At 36.0% G+C, this 22,758-nt stretch overlaps 1 protein-coding gene across 1 annotated transcript; it reads left to right on the top strand.

Annotated features, from left to right (window-relative positions):
• The first annotated feature begins 12,863 nt into the window (after nt 1-12,863).
• On the top strand, nt 12,864-22,248 carry LOC145323383 (transmembrane emp24 domain-containing protein 5-like). Its single transcript, XM_080165808.1, has 10 exons — nt 12,864-12,949; nt 14,840-14,926; nt 15,431-15,498; nt 16,049-16,087; nt 17,514-17,607; nt 17,813-17,870; nt 18,794-18,858; nt 19,396-19,488; nt 19,887-19,976; nt 20,759-22,248. The coding sequence occupies exons 1-10, from the start codon at nt 12,866-12,868 to the stop codon at nt 20,825-20,827; spliced, it is 747 nt and encodes a 248-aa protein (XP_080021934.1). The 5' UTR covers nt 12,864-12,865; the 3' UTR covers nt 20,828-22,248.
• The last annotated feature ends 510 nt before the right edge of the window (nt 22,249-22,758 follow it).

The raw sequence follows: 22,758 nt of genomic DNA, 5'->3' as shown, positions 1-22,758 counted from the left end.
ACCATAAAATTACATATATAAAATGATGTATTGTCGTTGTTTTTTCTTCTTGCAAGTTGTCCAACATTGATATTAAACATAAACAAGGATGATAACATCCATTAATATATACCATAAATAAATATCAATAGAACAAGGATGATAGTGATACATCCATAAAGCAAAGCTCAATAAATCAGACAGAAAGACACACGAACATTACCACTTATACACATCACTTAAAGAAGCAAAAAATGTATAAGTTTTGAACAAAATTGTATGAAGATATATTGCAAAAAAAGATGAAAACCATCTTTTTAAGTGTATATATAAATAAATTTTCAGGACATAAATTTACAGATGCTTCGCTTTTAAACTGTACATTTTTGCTCAAAGAATCATTATTCAAAGTTTGGAATCGATGACGAATATAAAACCCATAAAATACCGAACAGAGCTATCACTTACGTTCGTAGAAATTAACCGACTCTAGATTTAGAGAAGATGTATATATGTATGTAGCCTTGATTCTCTGAAGTTAGGGTTCAGATGCACAAGGAGATTGGAGGTGAGAATCTTTTGACCAATCCTAGATTGGTACGCTTCGCGCACAGCTGAGTGTATTCTGTGTTACATTACAAGCTGACCCGCAATTCTCGTGGAAGCTACTCAATTATTACATCACCCTGGTCTAAGTTTTGGCAGGTGTTCCATATTCAGCCACCCTAATTAATGGCACTCTCATATGAATGAGGAGCATGGACGAGGGAAAGCACGATTACAATTGCTTGATAGGTAGGATCCTAACTTCCTACAAATCTCCCTCCTTACAACCTAAGGGCATCACAGGGAAGGTTCCGTGATTATATTCTGACAAATTGCAACAGCATTTGTCATCCAAGTGCAATATCTATGAGGGGACTTGAACTCGGATTTTCACAAACACAGCGTAGTGCGCTAACCACTACTCTATGGGACACCCTATTTAGAGAAGATCCTCTTTTAGCACGGATAGTAACCCCCCCCCCCCCCTCCAACCTACAAATACCCAAGGGGCGTTTCCACTAGTATTTTGCTAAGTGTTTCGGTACGCATGCCTTGCCGTACACGAAATCTTAATCTCCAAGCCCTCCGAATGACCAACATGTGAATGTTTACAAATGTGTATTTATTACCATGAAAACGGTGCATCTAAAACAAAAATATAAAAATTAATTACATAATATTAATGGTTTATTATTTTTGTATATCGAGGTTGCGTGATTTCAATTTAATTAAAATATAAAATTTCTAAAAAACTTTAAATTGGCACGAAACATATTAAATAGCATCAGAAATTGATAATTTTAGATTCAAATGATCAATAAAATTAAGGAAAATATTCGTATGTCAAAAGTTAGCAGTTAAATGGTCTATTTGTTGAAAAATTAATGTTTTAAATTTCTTCGTAAAAATATACCATACTACACTTATTATTAAGAATTAAAGATAAATTCTTACCACATTATACGTCAAACTAAGCAGGAAGGCTTATTTGAGATCTTCCACGGATTAGAGCGCATGTATATCCATCCAATACATTATTTTTATTCACGTAGCTCTTCACATGGGAATCAACAAGGAAAAAATGTGCGCGCCTTTGTTTGTTTACAAGCGAAGCGCGGAGATAGTTAGGAATGCCGCGTAACACACTCATTCTCTGGTGTAAGGAAAAGGGAATTAATGGGTTCGAACTTGCCAGGGAATACAAGAAAAATCATTCCAACACACACCCGTCTAGTCACTGGGAATCGAACACAATAACTCATCTTAGCATCATGCGTGCAGACAGTGTCCACAAAATCACAATCTCATAACGCATAAATTACAAGAGTTTAAAATGGCATGGCCATCAGGCCTAAAATTAATTATGGTAACTTACGAATACCACAATAACTCAAACCGACTCCACTACCACATAAGGATAGGAATAAGGAATGGGAAAAGCATTCAACATTCATGAAATGCACATTTACCACTCACACATCTCATTAATCATGGCCTCATAATCTCAATTAAAGTTAGAATTACAGACCATGTAATTGCGAATACATGAATTAATAATCAATAGTACCTAAACTTTGATTAGGTACCTACATAATAATAGGCAAATGATTTTTATATTAAAAATCGCATCAATAATTAAATAATCAACTCAAACTTTTAATCAAAAGAAAGAAAGATTAAATAATGACATTTTTTCTACTAAATCTTTTTGCTAAAAAAGAAGAGTAAAATTTTCATAAAAAACTTCTCAAAATTAAGCATTTTCTCCAGCGGAAAAATACTCGGGCTTACATCTAGACATTCTTAGATAAGATAGGTAAATCCTTAAATCTAACATGTTTAATAAAATAGATACTTAAATCTAAATAAAATATGACTGTAAAAAATCATCAAACATCGGAAAATTAAAACTTCATAATTTTAAATCTTCGTGAATCAGAATTGCGTAAAATAAAATTGCAATTGAAATATGCAAATTAAATTACCAAAATAAAACAAAAGCTCAATTATAAGAAAAGAACTTCTCTAAATGCTGAGTTTGCAATTTCTCTCTGTTTTAAGAAGAAAGCAACTTGTACATATTCATACAGTCAAAATTAAGGCAATTTGGGGCCTCAGTTAGAATGAACCCCTCAAGATACAAACTAACCAATCTTTCAAATATTAATAATGCCGTGTTCCAGCTATCCTGACGGACGTTATGTCTTTCCATCACAAATTTTTGATACTGCATAATTTCCGACAGGATTTCTGGCGCAGGGCTCCATCAACTGAAAATAAACATAATTAGTGATGTTTAAATCAAATCAAAAATTAAAAGAATCATGAATAATTCAAGAAACTTTAAAATCATCAGTCAAAGCAATCAAAATAAAATTATCTTATGCTTTAGTTTTGCCGTTCTGTAGTATGTCTGGCCGAGGTAACAGAGCTAAGATACACTATAGAGCGGTCTTATTAAGCTTAAATCTTCGAACTCAAAGAATCTACTTAATTCAAGGCGAAAAAAATCTGCATTTTTTTTTAGGTACATCGGTTAAAAGGTAAATAGAAATAATTTTAATATATGTAATATTAAATTATCTATGTGATTATAATAAATCTTAAGAAATATTTATATGATGTAAAAATCTCATTGTGTTACTTTTTATCATATCGAATTTCAATTAAACAAGGATAAAAATGTTCGTATTTGCGTAGGTACCTAGGAAAATTTCCGCGAAAAAAATCCCTGGTCCCGGAAAGACTTAAATCATTGAAAAAACTTGCGTAAACGTATAAATAACTTAAGTTTGCATTTCAAATGAAAAAAATCTTGCGTCGATTTGAAAGTTTAAACGAAATTGAGTCAAAATTTGCGTTTTTTGTCTTTCGAAAAAAATATCTGATAAATCTACCGTAAAAATAAAATTCAAAGTTAAACAAGAACGATACTTATACTAAACTTTGGGTAGATTGATCTTGAGCAGACGTCTTGCGGAAGTCTCGTTACTCGTGGCGGCTGCGTCATCTGATAATTTGAACTTGCAAACCACGGTCCTCCCACCTGGGCGCACTTCTTCCACACGCCCCAATCTGAACTTCTTCATCAAATTTGTGCTATCGTCGATCAGCACCACGTCTCCCGGCTCGAGCAGCACCTTGTTGCTGCGCCACTTGACGGACTTGAGTAGCTCAGGCATGAGCTGCTCCTTGTACACCTGATGGAACTGACGGGTCAACTCCTCCAAGTTCTCCAGCCTCCTGGTGATGGGCTCTTTACAACCTGTCTCAAAGGTGCAGATTGCATCGTTGGTCCTGCCGCCTAACAGATCAGCAGGTGAAATTATTCTCCAGCAATTGACGTCATCTCCTTGGGTGGCATAGGTCAATGGCTTAGAATTCAAGACTTTTGCAGTCTCAGCACACAACACCAATAAATCATTGAAGGTTACAGTAGCACCAGCCAACTTCTTGTTCAACACACGCTTGACCAGCCCAACCTGCCTCTCCACAGTACCCACGAACGAGTGTGCTGCGGTGGGCACCAGATGCCATTCAAAATGCATTCGGGTATCCTTCAAAAGTTCATCCATAATTCGTTTGGCACCAGCCATATTGGTGCCTCTGTCTGTGGTAACCCTTCTAGGCATATTGTAAAACGCCTGAAGTTTTCTTAAGCCGACCAGCACGGCTTCAGTTGAATAATCAGTCAACACATCAACAAACACAGCCTGTGTAAATCTACAGGCCACAATCAACAACCAAACTTTGTACTTGGTCTTGGAACTCCTGGTGCCAACGCCAGGCTTCGTAACTTCGATCGGCCCCGCAAGGTCCATATGCACCTCCTTGAAGGGCATAGAGGGCTCGACACGATCTGGCAGAATATTAGCAATTGCGGGACTCGAACGCTTGGCATATTCAATGGAACATGCAGCACAACTCTTGACCACTTTCATAGCCTCCATGCGGCCATGTGTGATCCATGCATACCTGCGGCTTTGCGCCAACGTCTTACGATGGCCTCCATGCCCCAATTCATCGTGGGACTGTTGAAGGATGAGCCGCGCCAGCCTGTTGTGGCGGCTGAGCAAGACAACACCTGGGCTGTCCTTCATAATCTTCCTGGGGCCTCCAGCAGCGGCCTCAAGAGCCTCATCTCCTCTCCCGGACATTTTCAATATTGTAAATGTCCTAAAGGGATAACATCCATCATGACCCACAATGGGCCAACAAACCTGGACCTTGTGATGATAAGGTTGAAGGGAGTCGAATTTCCCCTCAGCGTCCATGGTCATCTCCTTCTCTTGGTTGAAGGAAGTCAAAAACAGGTCACAAACAGAATCCATGTATGTATTTGTGAAAGTATAGTTCTCATAATGCTTAGAACTATCATTGTTGCTAACATCATCCTCAATTGTTGTAACGCCACGTTTCTTGATAAGCAGCGTTTTAAAGCAGTTGGCAGCCTTAAGAACTGCGGCTACAGTCCTCCTTGCCTGCCTGTAGGTCCTTCTTGCCAGGGACCTCCAGAAATCGTTGTCCACTACCTGTGTGAACATTACCTTGAGCTTCGCCATCTTGGGATTTAGCTCGCTCTCGGGAATGGATGCATTTACCTCACCCGCCGTCTTAACGGGCCACTGGTCCTGTTCCAGGCGCAACCAGCTTGGACCTTCCTGGTATGTAGATCCAGGTTGTACATCCTCAATCGTACACAAACCACGCGTCGCCAGATCGGCGATGTTGTGTTGGGTTGGAACCCATCTCCAATCTTCAGGGCTCGTCAACTGTTGTATCTCGGAAACACGATGACTGTTAAAAACATTTAACATAACACTGTCACTGGATAGCTGAGCTAGGGCACAGCTGCTATCACTAAAAAATACTTTGCCAGAAATGTTGAAAGGTAGAGCTCTGGCTACAGTATCCACAAGCCTGGCCAAAATTAGACAACTAAGCATTTCTAACCTTGGTATAGACTCAATCTTCACTGGTGCGACACGTGACTTGGCGCAACACAAAACTACATCATATCCTCCAGGAACTGGCCATCTCAGGTAGGTGATGGCTGCATAGGCCTGGTTAGATGCATCGCAGAAACCAACAAGCATTGGAAGCCCCAACGGCTTATCAGGAACCATCGAACGTCTGAACGACACATTTCCAAGTGCCGAACGGTCCTGGAGGCTGGACACGAGCTCCGACCTCAACTCTCCAGGTATAACATCATCCCAGTTACATCCATGTATGCAAACTGAGCGCAGACAAAGCTTGGACTTAAGCAGCAATGGCGCTGCTAGACCCATTGGGTCATAAAGTTGTTGCACAATTCTCCAAACTTCACGTTTAGTTATCAACTCAGGTAGACTTCTCCAGAGATCCTCCAGGTCCAGATCCTCTAGTAACTTTCTACCCTTAATCTTCTCGCCGTGGTTGGCTCTGACAGGTAGGAACAACTTATCCTGTTTAGGGTCCCAAACGAGGCCCAGAACTTTTACACTGTCAACATCATCTCCAGAATAAACAACAGATTTAAACTTGAAATTGCCAGGTGCAATCATATCCTCCAGCTCTTGGACCAGCTGGACAGCTTCAGGTTTACTATTATGACCGCTCAAACAGTCATCCACGTAAGTACAAGTCTCCAATTTGACCGATGGAGGATCTTGATACAAAACAAATTCAGAACTGAGTGGTTGCTGAACATCTCTTCACACATCCTGCTGGGCTACAACGTCACAACCTCTAATTTTCTCAGATCCATAAACATCTTGAACATCCTGCTGGGAACGTCCACCAAAAATACGACCAGTGAGTCTGAGGGCGGTCACGGCCATATCTCCAGCCAGGGCCTCACCAAAGTTGATGGTTTTGGTAAGGTAGACCTCTGGCTCTCCATCAACTGTATCAGCCAAAAAAACACGTTTCAGCTGAGAATCTTCATAGGTAGCTAATAATGAATTATAGAACTTCTGAATATCAGCCACGAATGCACACTTATAACTTCTGAACCGGATAAGATTGTGCATCAGAGTATATAATGGAACTGGGCCGTCCATCATAATACTATTGAGGCTTAGCCCCTTGCAGCAGAGGCTGGAATTTGCGCATATCCTCAACGGCGTGGAAATAGACTCTTTATATGCGCAGACTAGGCTCGAATAATACACGGGCTTAGTATAAGCTAGGTCTTCTGGCGAAGCTTTCTGATACACTCCACGAGACACAGCTTCTTGAAACACTTGGCAGAAGGTGCTGTATTCACCTTTTTTAATCATTCTCTGCCGGTCACGTAAGCAGATCTTATAAGCCTGCTCTGAATTGTCAAATAACACACTTGGCGGCTGCTTGTAGGGATATGAGGCCGTCCAAATATGGTTCTCAAGATCTAATGTCAGACCTTCTTCAATCAGCTGCCGCTTACGCACGTCCAAGGCGGACTGCCCGGCGGCTATGGCGGCGCAATGACGGCAGTTCTTACAACCGCTGCACATTGATGGCGGCTGTATTCCCAAACTCTCAGTACTCAGGAACTCCATCTTGCTGACCTCCAACTTCACAGCTTTACAGGCGACAGGATTAGCAACAGTCCTGCCATCTGCAGACACAACTAAATAGCCTGTACCAAATAAGCTTCTGTACAGTCTAGAGTCACCAACCATTTTATCTGCACACGGGAACATAGCTGGTGTTAAATGGCCGATTAAAACATCAATCTTGCCGTCGACCATAGAAAAATTATCAGGCTTCATATTGAAAATGTCGGCGGCGGCTGTAGGATCAATAGAACGCAACCCTTCTTCAGTACCAATGCTGGGCACTACCGCCGCCTCCAGAATATGTGAATTCCGGTTGCGGTCAACCAAACAAATCTTGACTGTAGGACATGCTTGGCTCTTTCCATCTGCCAGAGAAATAGTAGCTGTGCGACCAGTAGATGGCAACTCTAACTTCTTGGCAATACTTCTAGAAATCAACGTCAAATTTGCTCCGCTGTCCCACATGGCATTGACGGTGACTTGACGTTTGTCAGCCGCCAACGCCGGGACCTGCTGCAACATCAGCATAAAATTGTTCTTGCTAAACAATTGTGACTCATACACTGCCGCAACTTGTCCACTAGCAACCGATTCATGTAATAATGAATTATGAGGCTGGTTGCAACTGTCAATGGTACAGCTGCCAAGCTTATCGGCTCTGGGACAATCGGCCACCCGATGCCCTTTTTGTAAGCAGAGCAAACAGGCGCCTATCTTCTTGATGAAGACTTTGCGTTCAGGAACAGACATATCCCTAAACTTGGAGCACTTGAACAACAGGTGATCAGAGTTACAACCTTCCGACGGGCAAGGCTGTTTCTTCTTGGTCTTAGCTGGAGACCCAGGTTTACCAACGGCTGTAGCTGCGGCCGCAGGATTACCTTTCTTCTTGGAGGGGGTGTCTACATCGATTGAACACCTCATCAAAATGGCGCCACGCTGTTCCTCTATAATCTTCAACAGCTTAGGAATATTTGGGGTATCCATCGAGCCCAACGCCAGGTTGAGCTTGTCCTGGAAATCACGTGGCAACTTTTTGGATAACATTTCCAAAAGAATAATGGTCAACCACTGGCTTGTGGTGACTTCTTCATCATCATCATCTTTAGTCAGCTGCTCGAGCTGGCTAACTGCACCACCAAACTCTGCTAAGACTGTGACAATCTGGTTGGAGTCCGACGGTTTAGGCTTCTTCTCCCATTGGTTGAAAAGGCAGAGCATCTGACGTGTTTTGGACTTAAAACGTGCGTCGAGGTAAGCCCATTGAGATTCATGAGATTGAATCTGAATTAACTGAAGTCTCAACTCTTTATTTTTGCAAACCTTTTCACTGCTCAACAATAACTGTAAATATGACGGGTCCTGTCCTACGGTAAGCTTTTTAAAATTGTCCTTGAAACTTACGTAGGCTGACTCTGAGCCGTCAAAGCTTGGAAGAAGACGTTCGTCGACACGATTCATATATCCTGGCGTGAATATAGAACCGGTGCCGAACTGTGGTGTGCCAAACGGCGACACAAATGGCGATGCTGTCGAAGCACCCGCCGTCGTTGTAGGCGGCTTCACAGGTTCAAGCTTAACCTCGGCCAGCCGTTTCATCAAAGCAGACAAAGTGTTTATAATTGGTTCTGGTAAGGGAAAGTATGACCCTTTGATAACTTTCACAATCTTTATGCAACGATCATATAGTTCAGCCTTATGGTCAGGCAAATTATCACCAACTAAATCAACAACACTTTGAATGTCACTGAGCTCCTCCATAGCATCTAGAGCATCTTTCAGAGCGTTATAATCCTTTTGCACAGTAATTATATTAGAATAAATGTCACTAAACTCCTCAAGCTCTTGGATTCTCACACCAAGCTTGCTAAAACCGACCATAATGCTATCGAATGTCTCGAACTTGTCATGGACAAGGATTGACTCCTTAGTGAAATGTCTAACATCAAGCTCTGAAGATTCACTGACCAACTTCATCACTTTATTTAGTTCACTGGTTAGGGCCTCGACGGCTGGGCGCAGCCGTAGTCCCAGTTGAGCGCCTTTATTCTTTTTAGGACCCATGATTGTCACAATAATTAACTGTACTGATTACGATTATAATAGTGTGTGGTAAGGTATCACAACCAACACATTCACAAAACTTCACAGATATTTTCTTAGCCGCATCTGTTCTGTCTCGTTTTCATTGTTTCGGTACGCATGCCTTGCCGTACACGAAATCTTAATCTCCAAGCCCTCCGAATGACCAACATGTGAATGTTTACAAATGTGTATTTATTACCATGAAAACGGTGCATCTAAAACAAAAATATAAAAATTAATTACATAATATTAATGGTTTATTATTTTTGTATATCGAGGTTGCGTGATTTCAATTTAATTAAAATATAAAATTTCTAAAAAACTTTAAATTGGCACGAAACATATTAAATAGCATCAGAAATTGATAATTTTAGATTCAAATGATCAATAAAATTAAGGAAAATATTCGTATGTCAAAAGTTAGCAGTTAAATGGTCTATTTGTTGAAAAATTAATGTTTTAAATTTCTTCGTAAAAATATACCATACTACACTTATTATTAAGAATTAAAGATAAATTCTTACCACATTATACGTCAAACTAAGCAGGAAGGCTTATTTGAGATCTTCCACGGATTAGAGCGCATGTATATCCATCCAATACATTATTTTTATTCACGTAGCTCTTCACATGGGAATCAACAAGGAAAAAATGTGCGCGCCTTTGTTTGTTTACAAGCGAAGCGCGGAGATAGTTAGGAATGCCGCGTAACACACTCATTCTCTGGTGTAAGGAAAAGGGAATTAATGGGTTCGAACTTGCCAGGGAATACAAGAAAAATCATTCCAACACACTAAGTTTTTCCTTAAGTATTATGATTCGCTTCGCTTTTATGTACGTTTTTTTCTTTGTATTTTTGCGACCAGGGCAAGTTAAGCTGATGTAAAAAGACAGAGTTAGCTTATCAAATCACGATTATCACATTACAGAATTCAAATTTATGCAAAAAATCACCAGCTTAAACAAAGCTAAGCTTTCATATGAAACATACACGATTCCTTCCAGCATTGAAAAATATTTTGTTTTCTGGTGAAAATTTGTAGGTATAATAGTTCTTCTTTAAGTAAGATTTATATGTTAGCTCTTTTTGGGGGTCTTGCAAGGGATTCCAAGGGATAAGATAATAAAGTGATATACATCTTATTCTTTCAATAATAAAATTTTCCATAAAGGTTAAGATTATTTGTTAAAAAAGAATTGGTTAGGACAACTAATTTAAATTGAATGAAAGTACCCTAGGGTTATAAGCGAACGAATAAGAAAACGTGGTTATAAAAATTTGGGTACTTGTGTAATTTACACTCCAATCCTCTTCCTCCCAGAGATTTTGAAAAAGAATAAGTATAAAACCATTTACCTGGCCACCAAAAACTTATTTCTAATTATTTTACTTTTTAGTGATCTAAAAGACATAAAAAACAACCCCATTTTAAGAAAATATTTAGAAATGTAAGACCACTGGTGGCTGCGCTTCTAGCTTCCAGAAGCTCTGCCTCAAGAAGGTTAAAGTTATTATGTTGTGCCCTCATGTTTTTTATTTTTATTTTTAAATGAAGATTTTTTTGTTAAGGTTATTCCACACCACAGTTAATATCTTAAAACCAGCAAATGATTAGAATTAGAAGCGATGTCCATGTTAGCAACCTAAATTGACGACAAATTTCCTCTGTAATAATATCCACGTATATTCTACTTAATAACATTTGTCTGTCTAGGTTTGGTGATTTTATAATGAAATTAATTTTGGGCGTATTATGTTTATTTAAGAAAATGTATAAAACCAAGATATATTTTTTAAACCAAATATTGATTCAACTTAAAAATTTAGGATATATTTTGACTTTTACTTTTCCTTCAGTAGAGGTTAAATGTTAATCTCTTACTGCTTAAAGTAGTGGCGCGCACAGGGTTTTGCCAGATGCTTGTGAGCCATGAGGGTTTAAATTTATGGGAAAGTATGATTGAAATTTAAATTTTTATGGGGGTGTTGATACCCTCCTACACCCCTTTCCCTTTTACTTGAGTGTCTATAAACTTAAAATTTTCTATTTTTTCATGAATTGGCAAAGATCAATTTCATGCTTTAATGCAAAAAGTGAAAATGATTAGAGCAAGGGGTGTATATTAAATCTCAAAATAAAATAAATACTATAAAATAATGACATAAGCCCTTATAAATGTGTAAAAATCAGCTGCTTAACATATATTCAGTGTGTATATGTGGCGAAGAGTTGTAATTTTTTATTCAAGTCATAACCGCACTTTTTTAGTGCATGTTTTTTTAGTAGCACAGCCGCCAGCCTCTTCTTAATATGGGATGGTATGTACGTTCGCCCGTTAGTTATAGCTTTTTGACGTTACTGAAAATAGACGGACAAAAATATAAAGTGAGTAGGGAAAATGTCAATCTTCTTAAAAATATTGGATAATACATGTTACTCTGGGAAAACATATTTGGGTCTCTTTTAAATTTCATACTGTAAGCATTACTGACAGACAGACAGATAGATCATTTTATTTTTATTTATTACAAATATAGACCTTCATTAAATCCGATATTGTGAGCGTTACTGACAACACAAAAAAATAGAAAAATTGTGTGTCTTGCTTTAAAGTATTAAATGATACGTGTTGCTTTATTAGTAGAGCAAACGAATTAGGTCCTTTAATAAGCTTCAAATAGTGATCGTTACTGATAAAGAAACGGACAGACTGACATTCAAAATATAGAAATAAGAGAAAATGTGAGCCTTGCATAAAAATATTGAAAGATATGTGTTGCTTTGTTATTAGTAGTGAAAACACATGTGGGCCCTTCAGTATGATTTAACAAATTTGTTTATTTCAATCTATATTAAAACAGCTGTAATTTATAAAGATGTGTTATCAAAGTTATAACTTTATATTTTATTTGGAAGGAAGATAGATTTATCTTCGTTGATGGGGTAACCCTTGCAATGATGGGTATACAAAACTTCCTATGATTCAACTAATGCTAAAAAGGTGAAAAAGTTAATCTTTTAAGACACTTTAATGAGAATGAATCGATATATTATTACTTGGATGTTGCACCAGACTTTCATGTTCTCTAATAAAGTGAAACTCGCAGCTGGCTAGAATAAAGATTTCTCTCTATCCAACCCCTTTACCCCATCCCCTCCACTCCTACTAGATGTACGAACTGACCAATAAATAAGTTCCATAAGGAACCTACATTGACATAATATCCACATATATTCTAAATCAATAAAACAGCTGTAATTTTTATCGATGTGTTATATTTGTTTTTAACATTAAAGTTATAACTTTATATATTTTAGTTTTACTTTTAAGGAAGATAGATCTATCTATCTTATTTGATGGGTTAACCCTTGCGGTGCTGGGTATACCTATTTGAGGTATACCTAAATTCATATGATTAAATTAATGATAATAAAGTGAAATAATGTAAATCTTTTCCAGTATGGCTTCGAAGCCGATTGACATCCGCTGGATTAGAACCGTTCTCATCCATTCTGAAAAATCTTAGCCTCGTATTACAGACAATTTTCCACGATTATTGATATAGGAATTATAAATTAATACCAGCTTTGTTAGCCCGGGTCTTCGGCTCCTCGGGACTAGCAAAACTAGTTTTAATCTTTTAATATCTGCGGAAAGCTATCTATAATACTATGGGTTAAATAACTACTAAAGGATTTTTAATGAAAATATCATTATTTCAGAAAAAAATGAGACTAGTCTTATATTTATTTATATTAGCATTAAATATAAGCTACAGTGAACCCAATAAAAGCACTAATTTTAAATCTTCGGTAAATATTAAATTTTACATATAATTTAAATAAAACAAGGATGGCAACATCGATAAAAAACGAAAATTTTGAAACGGAAGGACAAACGAACATTAACACTTATAGTGCGTCAGAAATGAATAATCAGAATATAAATTTGTATAAAAGTCGAAAGAAACAAAATTGTAAGTAAATCTGTTGAAAAACTGAATAAATATATGATATTGTTTAAGGACATACTTACATTTTTAGGACTTGATTATACAGTTGCTTATATTATACTTTGTTGTCCCAGGAATCAATATACCAAAAATCAGATCAATCGGATGATTAGATCACATAAAAATTTGTTGTTAAAAAAGTAAAAAATCGAACACAGTAATAGTGTCTGACTGATTATGACGTAACAAAAAAAAATAGCCAATGAGAGGCCACTATAAATTTTACCATTGGTCAATAACGGCCTCTCATTGGCTAATTTTTTTTTGTTACGTCATAATCAGTCAGACACTATTACTGTGTTCAAAAAAATCAACATGTTTAAAATGGATGTACGGACATTTAGGTGATGATCATAGAGTTGCTACGCTTTCTAAATCGTACCTAACTATTAAAGGAATCACCATGCAAAATTTTAAATCGATAGGACAATTCTAACATGCCTAAATTAACGAAAAAAGCTATCCGTTTCGGACGTACGGACGGACGGACGTATGGACGGACCGACCCTAATTATAGAAAACTTCGCTTTTAACAAGGATGGCAACATCGATAAAAAACGAAACTCTGAAACGGAAGGACAAACGCACATTAACACTTATAGTGCGTCAGAACTGAATAATCAGAATATAAATTGGTATAAAAGTCAAACGAAACAAAATTGTAAGTAAATCTGTTGAAAAACTGCCTAAATATATGATATTGTTTAAGGACATACTTACATTTTTAGGACTTGATTTTAGAGATGCTTCGCTCATACCAATGTACTTTGTTGTACTAGAAATCATTATTCCAAAAATCAGACCAAAATCGGATAATTTTATCACATAAAAATTTGTTGTTAATAAAGTAAAAAATCAACATGTTTAAAATGGACTTACGATCTTTCTGGTAACGATTATAGAGTTGCTTCGCTTTCTAACTCGTACCTAACTGCTATAGGAATCATCATGCAAAGTTTGAAATCGATATGACAATTCTAGCATGCCTAAATTAACGAAAAAAGCTAACCGTTACGGACCCACGGGCGGATAGACCGTCCCTAAGTATAGAAAAGCTTCGCTTCTAAAAAAATAATAACAATATTATATTGGCTAGCGTGTTCGCGCGCCCTAAGAGGCACTACAAGTATGTCCGTCCCTCTGTCTACTATGTTTTACTTTCCTTTATTGGTTTTCTTTTTATAAAACTAACGGTTGCGCTCTTAGAATCTAGGGGCGTGTATTCAAAGTGGTAAAAAATAGCCTGAAACCATCCAGGGAACTATGTGTAGCTTCCCTTAGAAGAGAATAGAGTCAAGTTGTTAAAGAAACCAAGACAAAAACCTTTAAACTTTATATAGTAGGTTAGAGGAAAATTGGGGAATAGTCCCTTTCGTAACATCGCCCCATAAGGGGCGATTCGTCGTATTTTTAAAATGCCTTTTATAGGTTATTTTAGGTGAGGTTAGGTTATATTGTGTGAGGTAATTGCCCCACAGGGTTAGGTAATTGGCCCCGCAGGGTTAGAGCCGTCCGCAGGGGCTAGAAATAGGAGAAAAGCTACTGTGAAAAATACGAAGAATCGCCCCATAAGGTGCGATGTTACGAAAGGGACTAGAAAATTGCACGATCTGTTCTATAACGAAAGCTTCACATCTCTCAATTTTAAAACAGCTTTGCTTCATGAGAAATAATCATTCTTTTTTTCTAGTTAACTGTCTGGGTAACCCCTGGAGCTGAAGAGTGTTTCCACATTCCAGATATTAAAATTGGAAAGCACATAGAAGTTGAATATCAGGTACAATAAAAAATAATGGTATGACAACATTCATATAAGCTTGAATCTCAATAAAACAATGGATATCCAATTCTATTGAAGTTAAATACACAATACCCCTTCTGTAGATTAAAGTTATTGGTTAAAAAGTTTGGACACTACTAGTTGTAACCACTGAGATACGACATAAACCATAGAAAATATTTGCTTGGCAATTTTGATACATTTTTTGAAAACATAATCACGAAACCTTCCTTAGACAAATAATAGTTATTTCTCGCATCGTATTATAAACAGCTTTCCGCGGATATAGAATGTACAATTATAAGATTAAAACCAGATTTTTAGCCCCAAGGTGCTCAAGGTACAGGCTAAAAAAACTTGTTTTAATCTTATGATTGTACATTTTTATATTCGTAGAAAGCTGGATACAATACAATGCTAGACATAGTTTTTTCGTAGGGATGAGAACGGGTTCTTATCCGCCGGATTCGAATGATTACGAGAAAAGTTTAATTTATTTAGGTAACCTCAACAAGTGCCACAACTGGTAATTGGGATATCCACACCAGGCTGATATCACCAGCACAGGAGTAAGTAAAAATCTGCATATAAAAGTAATAGGATGTGTGTTTGTCTGTATGTTTATTGTTTATACCCCAAGTTCTGATGATTTCAGCCTATACACTAATACCTTATTAACCCCCACCCCTCCGGCCCCCCTCATTATTTTAGAAAACTAAGGAGTCGTTATTTTCTTTTTTTATGCCTAACGAGATTCTAACCCTGCGTTGCTAACCTGATCTAGAGTAATAAACAAACAATCAAACGAAAAACTCCCTCTCTCCACTTATCTTCTCATTAATTAAAAGTAAGGGCGGGGGGTCAGTGCCTAATAAAACGCCAAAGACATCGCGTACTTATGGTACTACAGTATCTCCTTTAAAGTAAGGCCTCTTATAGGTCCAAGGAATATTTTCAACTATTTTGAACTATTTAAACCCTCCAAATAGATATAGGTCCTAGTAAAAATACAATACTGAAGAAAAAGATATGTTTACTTTTATTTAAAATTAGAAAATATTGTTCGATAAAAAAATATAGTAAGACTATTTTTAAAGTCATTTATTTTCTTTTTTTTAGGTTAACAGTTTTATATTCTGAAAGAAATAAAGAAGGAGTGTAAGTAAATTTTATTTTTTTAATTTGTAACAAGGATAAAAACATCCATTTATCGCACGATGCGTCTGTTCTAAGAAACAAAGAAATTAGACTATAAAAATAATACTTGTATCAAAAGCTTTTTAAAGATATTCGTTGGCTAAAAACTATAGGGACTTTTATTGAGTCTTGATTGGTTGGTTCAAACTGACAGAATCTAACTTTTCAACAAATAACTTTGATCTACAGAAGAGATAATTATTTTTTCGTTAGAATTTTGTATTGTCTTGTCTCTGGTTCTAAGACAAATGTATTATCTATAATTAGTGTATTATATCAGGCATCTGATGGATGAAGATAATGGCCGAAAAAATTATGTACATTCCCAATGATGATACACAAAATAACCTGTTCTGTAGATTATAATTAGTTATTGAAACGTTGAACACTAAAATCAATAAACCAACCAATCAAAATTTGATAAAATTACCCAAATTTGTTAAGCCAACTAATAAAAAAATGTTATAATAAAACATTGCGGACTAATGCAATTAAAAAAAAACCGCAGTGGTTTAGCGTCCGCTTATCTGTTGGGGAGGTGTCGGGTTCGAGTCCCCAGACCGCATCAATACTAAAGATGTAAAAATTAGTACCTACTGCTGCTCTTTCAGGCGTTAGAGATTTGGAGTAAGAGTAGGGGGGAAGCCTTAGCCCTAAATCAGGTACGCATGGGTGGTCCTTGGCATGGTACACTAGTGATCGAAAAACATTGCTCAGTCATAGGTTGACTGAAAAGTCCCTGTGGACTAGCATTGTGTAGTAGCTTGCTAGTGTGTTAGTGGCGTTTGTTAGTTCATCTACTGGGAGTCATCCTTGAATACTAGGTTGACTGAAAAGTCCCTAGGATTTGATGTGACTTCATTGTGTCGTTGTCAAAACAGCACCACGTCCTGTGCCTTGGTTGCATTAAAAGTCGCAATAATATCGTGACAAAAATCACAAAACCTTAACTCACCATCTATAAGGTTGAAGTGTAAATTACCCACAAGCCCTAATTAAAGTGTCAAGGGAATTGATGGGAAGGATGCAAACTCGAATTCGCGTCATAGCAAAGACGTTAAAAATGGTACCTACCTGCTCTGTTCGGCACAGGACATTAAAGAGTTTGAATAGGGGGAATGCCTTGGCCCCAAACAGGCGCAACTCAATACCATGCACAGTTAGGATCTCCAGACAAAGATCGTGCAATCAAAGGGTTGGTTGTCTGCAATGTACTGTACCACGGGTATGAGGTGAAGGACCAAGAGTCTGGCCTTGAGTTGACAATTTGACTGTTCAGTCCATTTGCAACTCACCCACGCGACATTAACATTATTAATGCAATTAAAGCCCAACATACAAACTCGCCTGACAAAGCAGCAGAAATCATATATTATATTCTTTTTAGATTTGATGAGGAGATTCACCAAGATGAGGGAGATTATAAGCTATGCTTCAGTAACTATATGTCAACATGGTCAGAGAAACATGTATGGTTCGAGGTAAAAATAGCCAACATAACAAACGTGATGCCTTGCGACAAAGGACTTGTGAAGCAATGAACCCTCCGCCCCTTGTACCTAAAATAAATTTAGAATGAGGGGAGTTAGTTTACTGGGAGTCCTTGCTGGCTACCTTATATAATCTAACCTGACCTGACCTAGTGTAATAAACAAAAGAAGAACTAAATCAAATTAAATTTTTTAGGTAACAGTTAAAGATGCTATTGATTATGAATATGATGATTATTTTGATGAAGATATTGGTAAGAATTTAAGTAACAAAGCTTCTATACAAGTGTTTAGTGTTGGTCATTTATGTGTGTCCTCTTTATAATGGATTTAGAATATATATGGATATTATGATAGGGGAAAAAATGAGGGGAGGGGATTAGATAAAGGGGGTATCGTAATTTTATCCCGCTAAAAGTTTAAATTTATTAGAGAACACCCAATTCGCAGAATGATTATGATTATCCATGTTGTTCTAACAGTTTGGTAAATTGTTCCAGAAAAATTAGATTCTAAAACTCAAATGTTTGAAGAGGTGAAAAAATAACTCTTTAAAATTATATAGACATATTCTTTGCTGAAAATAGAATTATCAAAGAAGTGAGAATGAAATATGATTTAATCTCATAATATGAGCTGTACATCTTGGACGAAGCCCAATCTGTACCACTTTTGCACCACTGTTAATTCCTGTCACGTCATAAAATGAAGGAGATGAGAAGAGAAGTGGCAAAGAAAACCCCTAAAAAAGAGATGAAGAATATGACGTCAAAAGTTGTACAGATTAGGCTTCGTCTACATCTGGATAGCTGGATAGAAGAAGTTGTTTGTTTAATGTTTATAGCTGACTTCATATTAATGATTTTAAAAACTGCCCAAAATGTGCATATCTATTAATCAAAAATGTGGTTGGGTAGTTCCTACCCTGTGTTACAACTATTCCAATTAGGGAAATGATCATCTAGACTTTCTATATCTATTACTAGCGGCTGCACCCCAAGAATTTAGGGGTTCTGTATTCCCTAGGAAGGACAGGTAAATTTCAAGAGAATAATCTAAAATATAAAAGGCTAAAATCCCTAAAAACTTTCCTAAGATCGAGATTTCAATTAATTTAATCTTAATCTTCAGACAAAAAACCCTTACTAGTTTATATAATAGGATTAATATATTTTAGAGGAAGAAGCAATGAAACAAATGATGGAGGGCAATGAAGGAGAAGCTGCCATGTTTGATATGACTGTAAGTATTTTCCAGTATGGCATCGAAACCGATTAATATCCGCTGGATTAGAACCGATTCTCAGTCATGTTGAAAATTTTCTTATAGCATCGTATTACAGACAATTTTCAAGAATATTAAAATTAAGATTATTACCAGTTTTTATGCTGTTCCTTCGGCACCTTGGGGCTAACAAAACTGGTTTTAGATTTAATATCCGCGGAAAGATGTTTATGATACGATTTGATTATTAACTATTCTTAAATATTTATATAAAAGTAGCAGGATGTTTGTCTGTCAGTGTATTTGTATGTACCAAAGGATCTCGCTTACCACTGAGCCCATATGATTCTCCTTTACAGTGTTACCTCTCATATGTCCTGGAAAGGTTTATAAACATTTAGGGGAGGGTACCACCACGGTCTTTAGAGAAATCGCCCTTAGAAAAAAATGACAACTCTCCGCACCCCCCCTTCTAAAAAAAACAACAACTACAATTAAAAATGGGGGAAGGGGGTACACATAAGATTTTCTACATTATCTCTTTTTATATTCTAGGTTGGTGAAATCCATAATAGTATACACGCTGTCAGAATTAAAGTTGGTCGGATGAAACATTTTCAAATGATGTACAATGCACATATGAGCTCGGTAAGTTTTGGTAGAAATTGGACATACGGACATATCCTTGTTATAGAGTAGCTGCGCTGATAAAAAAAACTGCCAGTTTCAAAAATTGTTGTAGAATAAATGTGGATATTATGAGAGGGGGAAAAATTTTCGTCAATTTAGCTTGCTAACATTGATCTCGTTTATTGACCAGTTCGTTCATCCAGTAAAAGGGGAGGAGATAAAGCAAAGGGGTTGGAAATTTTATTTTAGCCTGCTGCAAGTTTAACTTAATTACTAAACATGAAAATCTGGTGCGAGACCCAAGCAATTATATATCCATTGTAAAAAAAAAATAATTATCATGACGTTTTTCATCATATTCATATTCAAGTTTTAAAAAGATAGAACAATTCTAACAATTAATTAATTGTATACAGGATAGTACACAGGGAGAGAACAATTTATCAAAAATAAATATGTGGTCAACAATTCATCTTATGCTCATATTTGTTGTTGGTTTAAGTCAGGTAATTTTAACATTGAATTTGAGGTAAAATGTCTTTTGACTTTAGGCTAAGTTTAGATTCTAGAAGGTGTGCCATTTAATTTTTAAAGAAGATGGGGTACATTCTTTTATTATTTTTTAACCCAACTGCATCCCTATTGTTTGTTTTTATTGAATTTTGAATTTGAGTATGAGAATCGCCAAACCTTTTACTTTCTAATCTCAGGCAGGTAGGGGAAATGGACCCTAAATTTTTTGGTACCTAGTTTCATAAGCTCAAACTTGTTTTGGTTATTTGAAAACTTTGGGTACTTTTATTAAATTTTGATTTGGAGCCCCAACATTTCAGTGTCTAACCTTTTTTTACAATTATTTTATTTACAAAAGGTGAAATTTTGTTTAACATAATAGGATATGTACATTAATTCATCGTCCATTTTCTTATCCCTGCTATAGAGTTGCTTTGCTAAATAATTGTTACAATGGCACTTTCACACAAATTACCATGAGGAACACTGTAACTCCCCCCCCTAACCCCTCCATTTTTAATAAATCGAAATTAAGTGGATGGGGGAAGATTTTTGTTTGTTTGTTTCTTACTTTATGTCAGGTTAGGGCTTCCCGCAGGGCTTAGGCAAAGTGAAAAAACTTCTCCTCCCTTTTTTTTCGATTCATTTCGACAACAAAAAAAGAGGGGGGGGGAAATAGGCATTTTGTGCGAAAGCACCTTGGTAAATGTTAAAAAAAGTAAGTCATCAAAAAATGAAATAATAATAATTTTTTACATAATTATATTTTTTACAGGTGTATTTAATCAGACAGCTGTTTGAGGACAAGTCGCTTGTGCATAGAGTTTTTAAAAACAGAATATAAATGCATTTTTCAAAATTTTCCTTAATTAAAAAAAAATAGATTCAATACCTAGTGTATCTTTATTAAATATTTTATTTGTAGCGAAGCTAATATAAAGTCTAAACGCCCGTCTATCTGTACGTCAGTCTATAAGAAAGAGATAAATGTCAGTTTCTCAGTAGTTATTAATGATAGACAGTTCATTGGTTCAATGTTTTGATTAAGATTTCCTGTGCTAATAAGCTTTCAATCTATAGTAAGGTTTCGTGATTTTCTATACATAAATTTACCATCTTTCTCTTTTACTACATCCTTTTATTAAACATCTTTTATTTACCTCACTTTGTCCGTTGGTCTATCCCTGATATTTTTATGCTAGGCTACTTATGGATGTTGTCATCCTTTTTTAAATAAATCCGACTTTAATTAAATCCACAAACATTTGAGTTGAACTAACAACCAAAACATGATATGTGCAGATTCAAAGAGCTTAAACTTTCATGACTATTGATTATTGAAGCTTTTAATTTTTTTTTGAAATTTACAAAACCTTCTCTTTAATGTAACTGATGTGGATTCTTTTTAAAAATAGAGTCGCTTAGTGAGGCAAAATTATTTTTGTAAAAATTCCTCCAAAATCACAAAAAAATCTACAAAAAATCAAAAAAAATCATAAAAGGGTTATTAACATAAGATTGCCTCACTTAATTAGATTTATCAATTAAATATCTACTTATACTATTTTCATATGCCTTAAAGAGCACACGGTTTATAAAGATAAATTACATTTTTACTTATTATAATAATGTATTAAAGGTTAAGTTGTTGGGTTGAATCTCAAAACATATTAAGTATTTTTTTCAAACATTTTGTGATGTACATTTTTTAAAAGCGAAGCTTTTCTATAATTAGGGTCGGTCCGTCCGTCCGTCCGTCCGTCCGTCCGTCACAGATAGCTTTTTTCGTTAATTTAGGCATGTTAGAATTGTCCTATCGATTTCAAATTTTGCATGGTGATTCCTATAGTAGTTAGGTACGATTTGGAAAGTGTAGCAACTCTATAATAATTACCAAAATGTCCGTACGTCCATTTTAAACATGTTGATTTTTTTACTTTTTTAAATAGCTTTTTTCGTTAATTTAGGCATGTTAGAATTGTCCTATCGATTTCAAATTTTGCATGGTAATTCCTGTAATAGTTAGGTACGAGTTAGAAAGCGTAGCAACTCTATAATCAAGTCCTAAAAATGTAAGTATGTCCATAATCATTATCCTGTATCAAGCAGTTTTTTGACAAATTTACTTACAAATTTGCTTTGACTCTTATATATTCGCATTCTGATTATTCAGTTCTTACATTATACAAGTGTTAATGTCCGTTTGTCCTACCGTTTCAGAGCTTCGCTTTTATGGATGTTGTCATCCTTGTTATAATGTATTTTATTTTGTATTTTGAATTATTTTTATTTTTTTAATTAATTTGTATTATAATGTATGTAATGTAATAAAGAATGATAATGTTAATGATAATAGTTATTTATCGCATTGTAGTAAAGACAGCTTTCCGCAGAAATTGAAATTAAAAATTAAAAGATTAAAACCAGTTTTTTAGCCCGAGGGGCCGAAGGCCTGGGGTAACACAACTGGTCTTAACTTTATGATTTATACTTAAATGTAAGTGTAAAATTGTCTGTAATGCGATGCTATACATAATTTTTCAGTATGGCTTGGAACAAGTTCTAATCCAGGGAATATTAATCGGTTTCTAAGCCTAATGGAAAACATGTTTTAAAAAAAATGTATTATAGTTTACCAATCTTTTTTATTATTGAGGTTTTCTGTGTATGTCAACACCCCATCTTAAATCAAAATTGGAAAGACCTATTATTCCTTTTTTGTCTACCCAAAAAGGTTCACATAGCAAATGAAAACAAATGATTTCTCATTTGTAA

This window comes from Acartia tonsa, chromosome 6, assembly GCF_053477335.1.
Source record: "Acartia tonsa isolate MP-2025a chromosome 6, ASM5347733v1, whole genome shotgun sequence".
Taxonomy (NCBI): Eukaryota; Metazoa; Arthropoda; class Copepoda; order Calanoida; family Acartiidae; genus Acartia; species Acartia tonsa.
Note: the sequence above shows the minus strand (reverse complement) of the source record. Positions and strands in the feature narration are given on the sequence as shown.

Bases quoted from the DNA above. Each gene is read 5' to 3' on its own strand.
- LOC145323383 (XM_080165808.1), top strand. From the start codon at position 12,866: ATGAGACTAGTCTTATATTTATTTATATTAGCATTAAATATAAGCTAC. The intron at 17,608-17,812 runs GTAAAAATAGCC...TAAATTTTTTAG, and splicing joins AGAAACATGTATGGTTCGAG to GTAACAGTTAAAGATGCTAT. The intron at 18,859-19,395 runs GTAAGTATTTTC...TTTATATTCTAG, and splicing joins CTGCCATGTTTGATATGACT to GTTGGTGAAATCCATAATAG.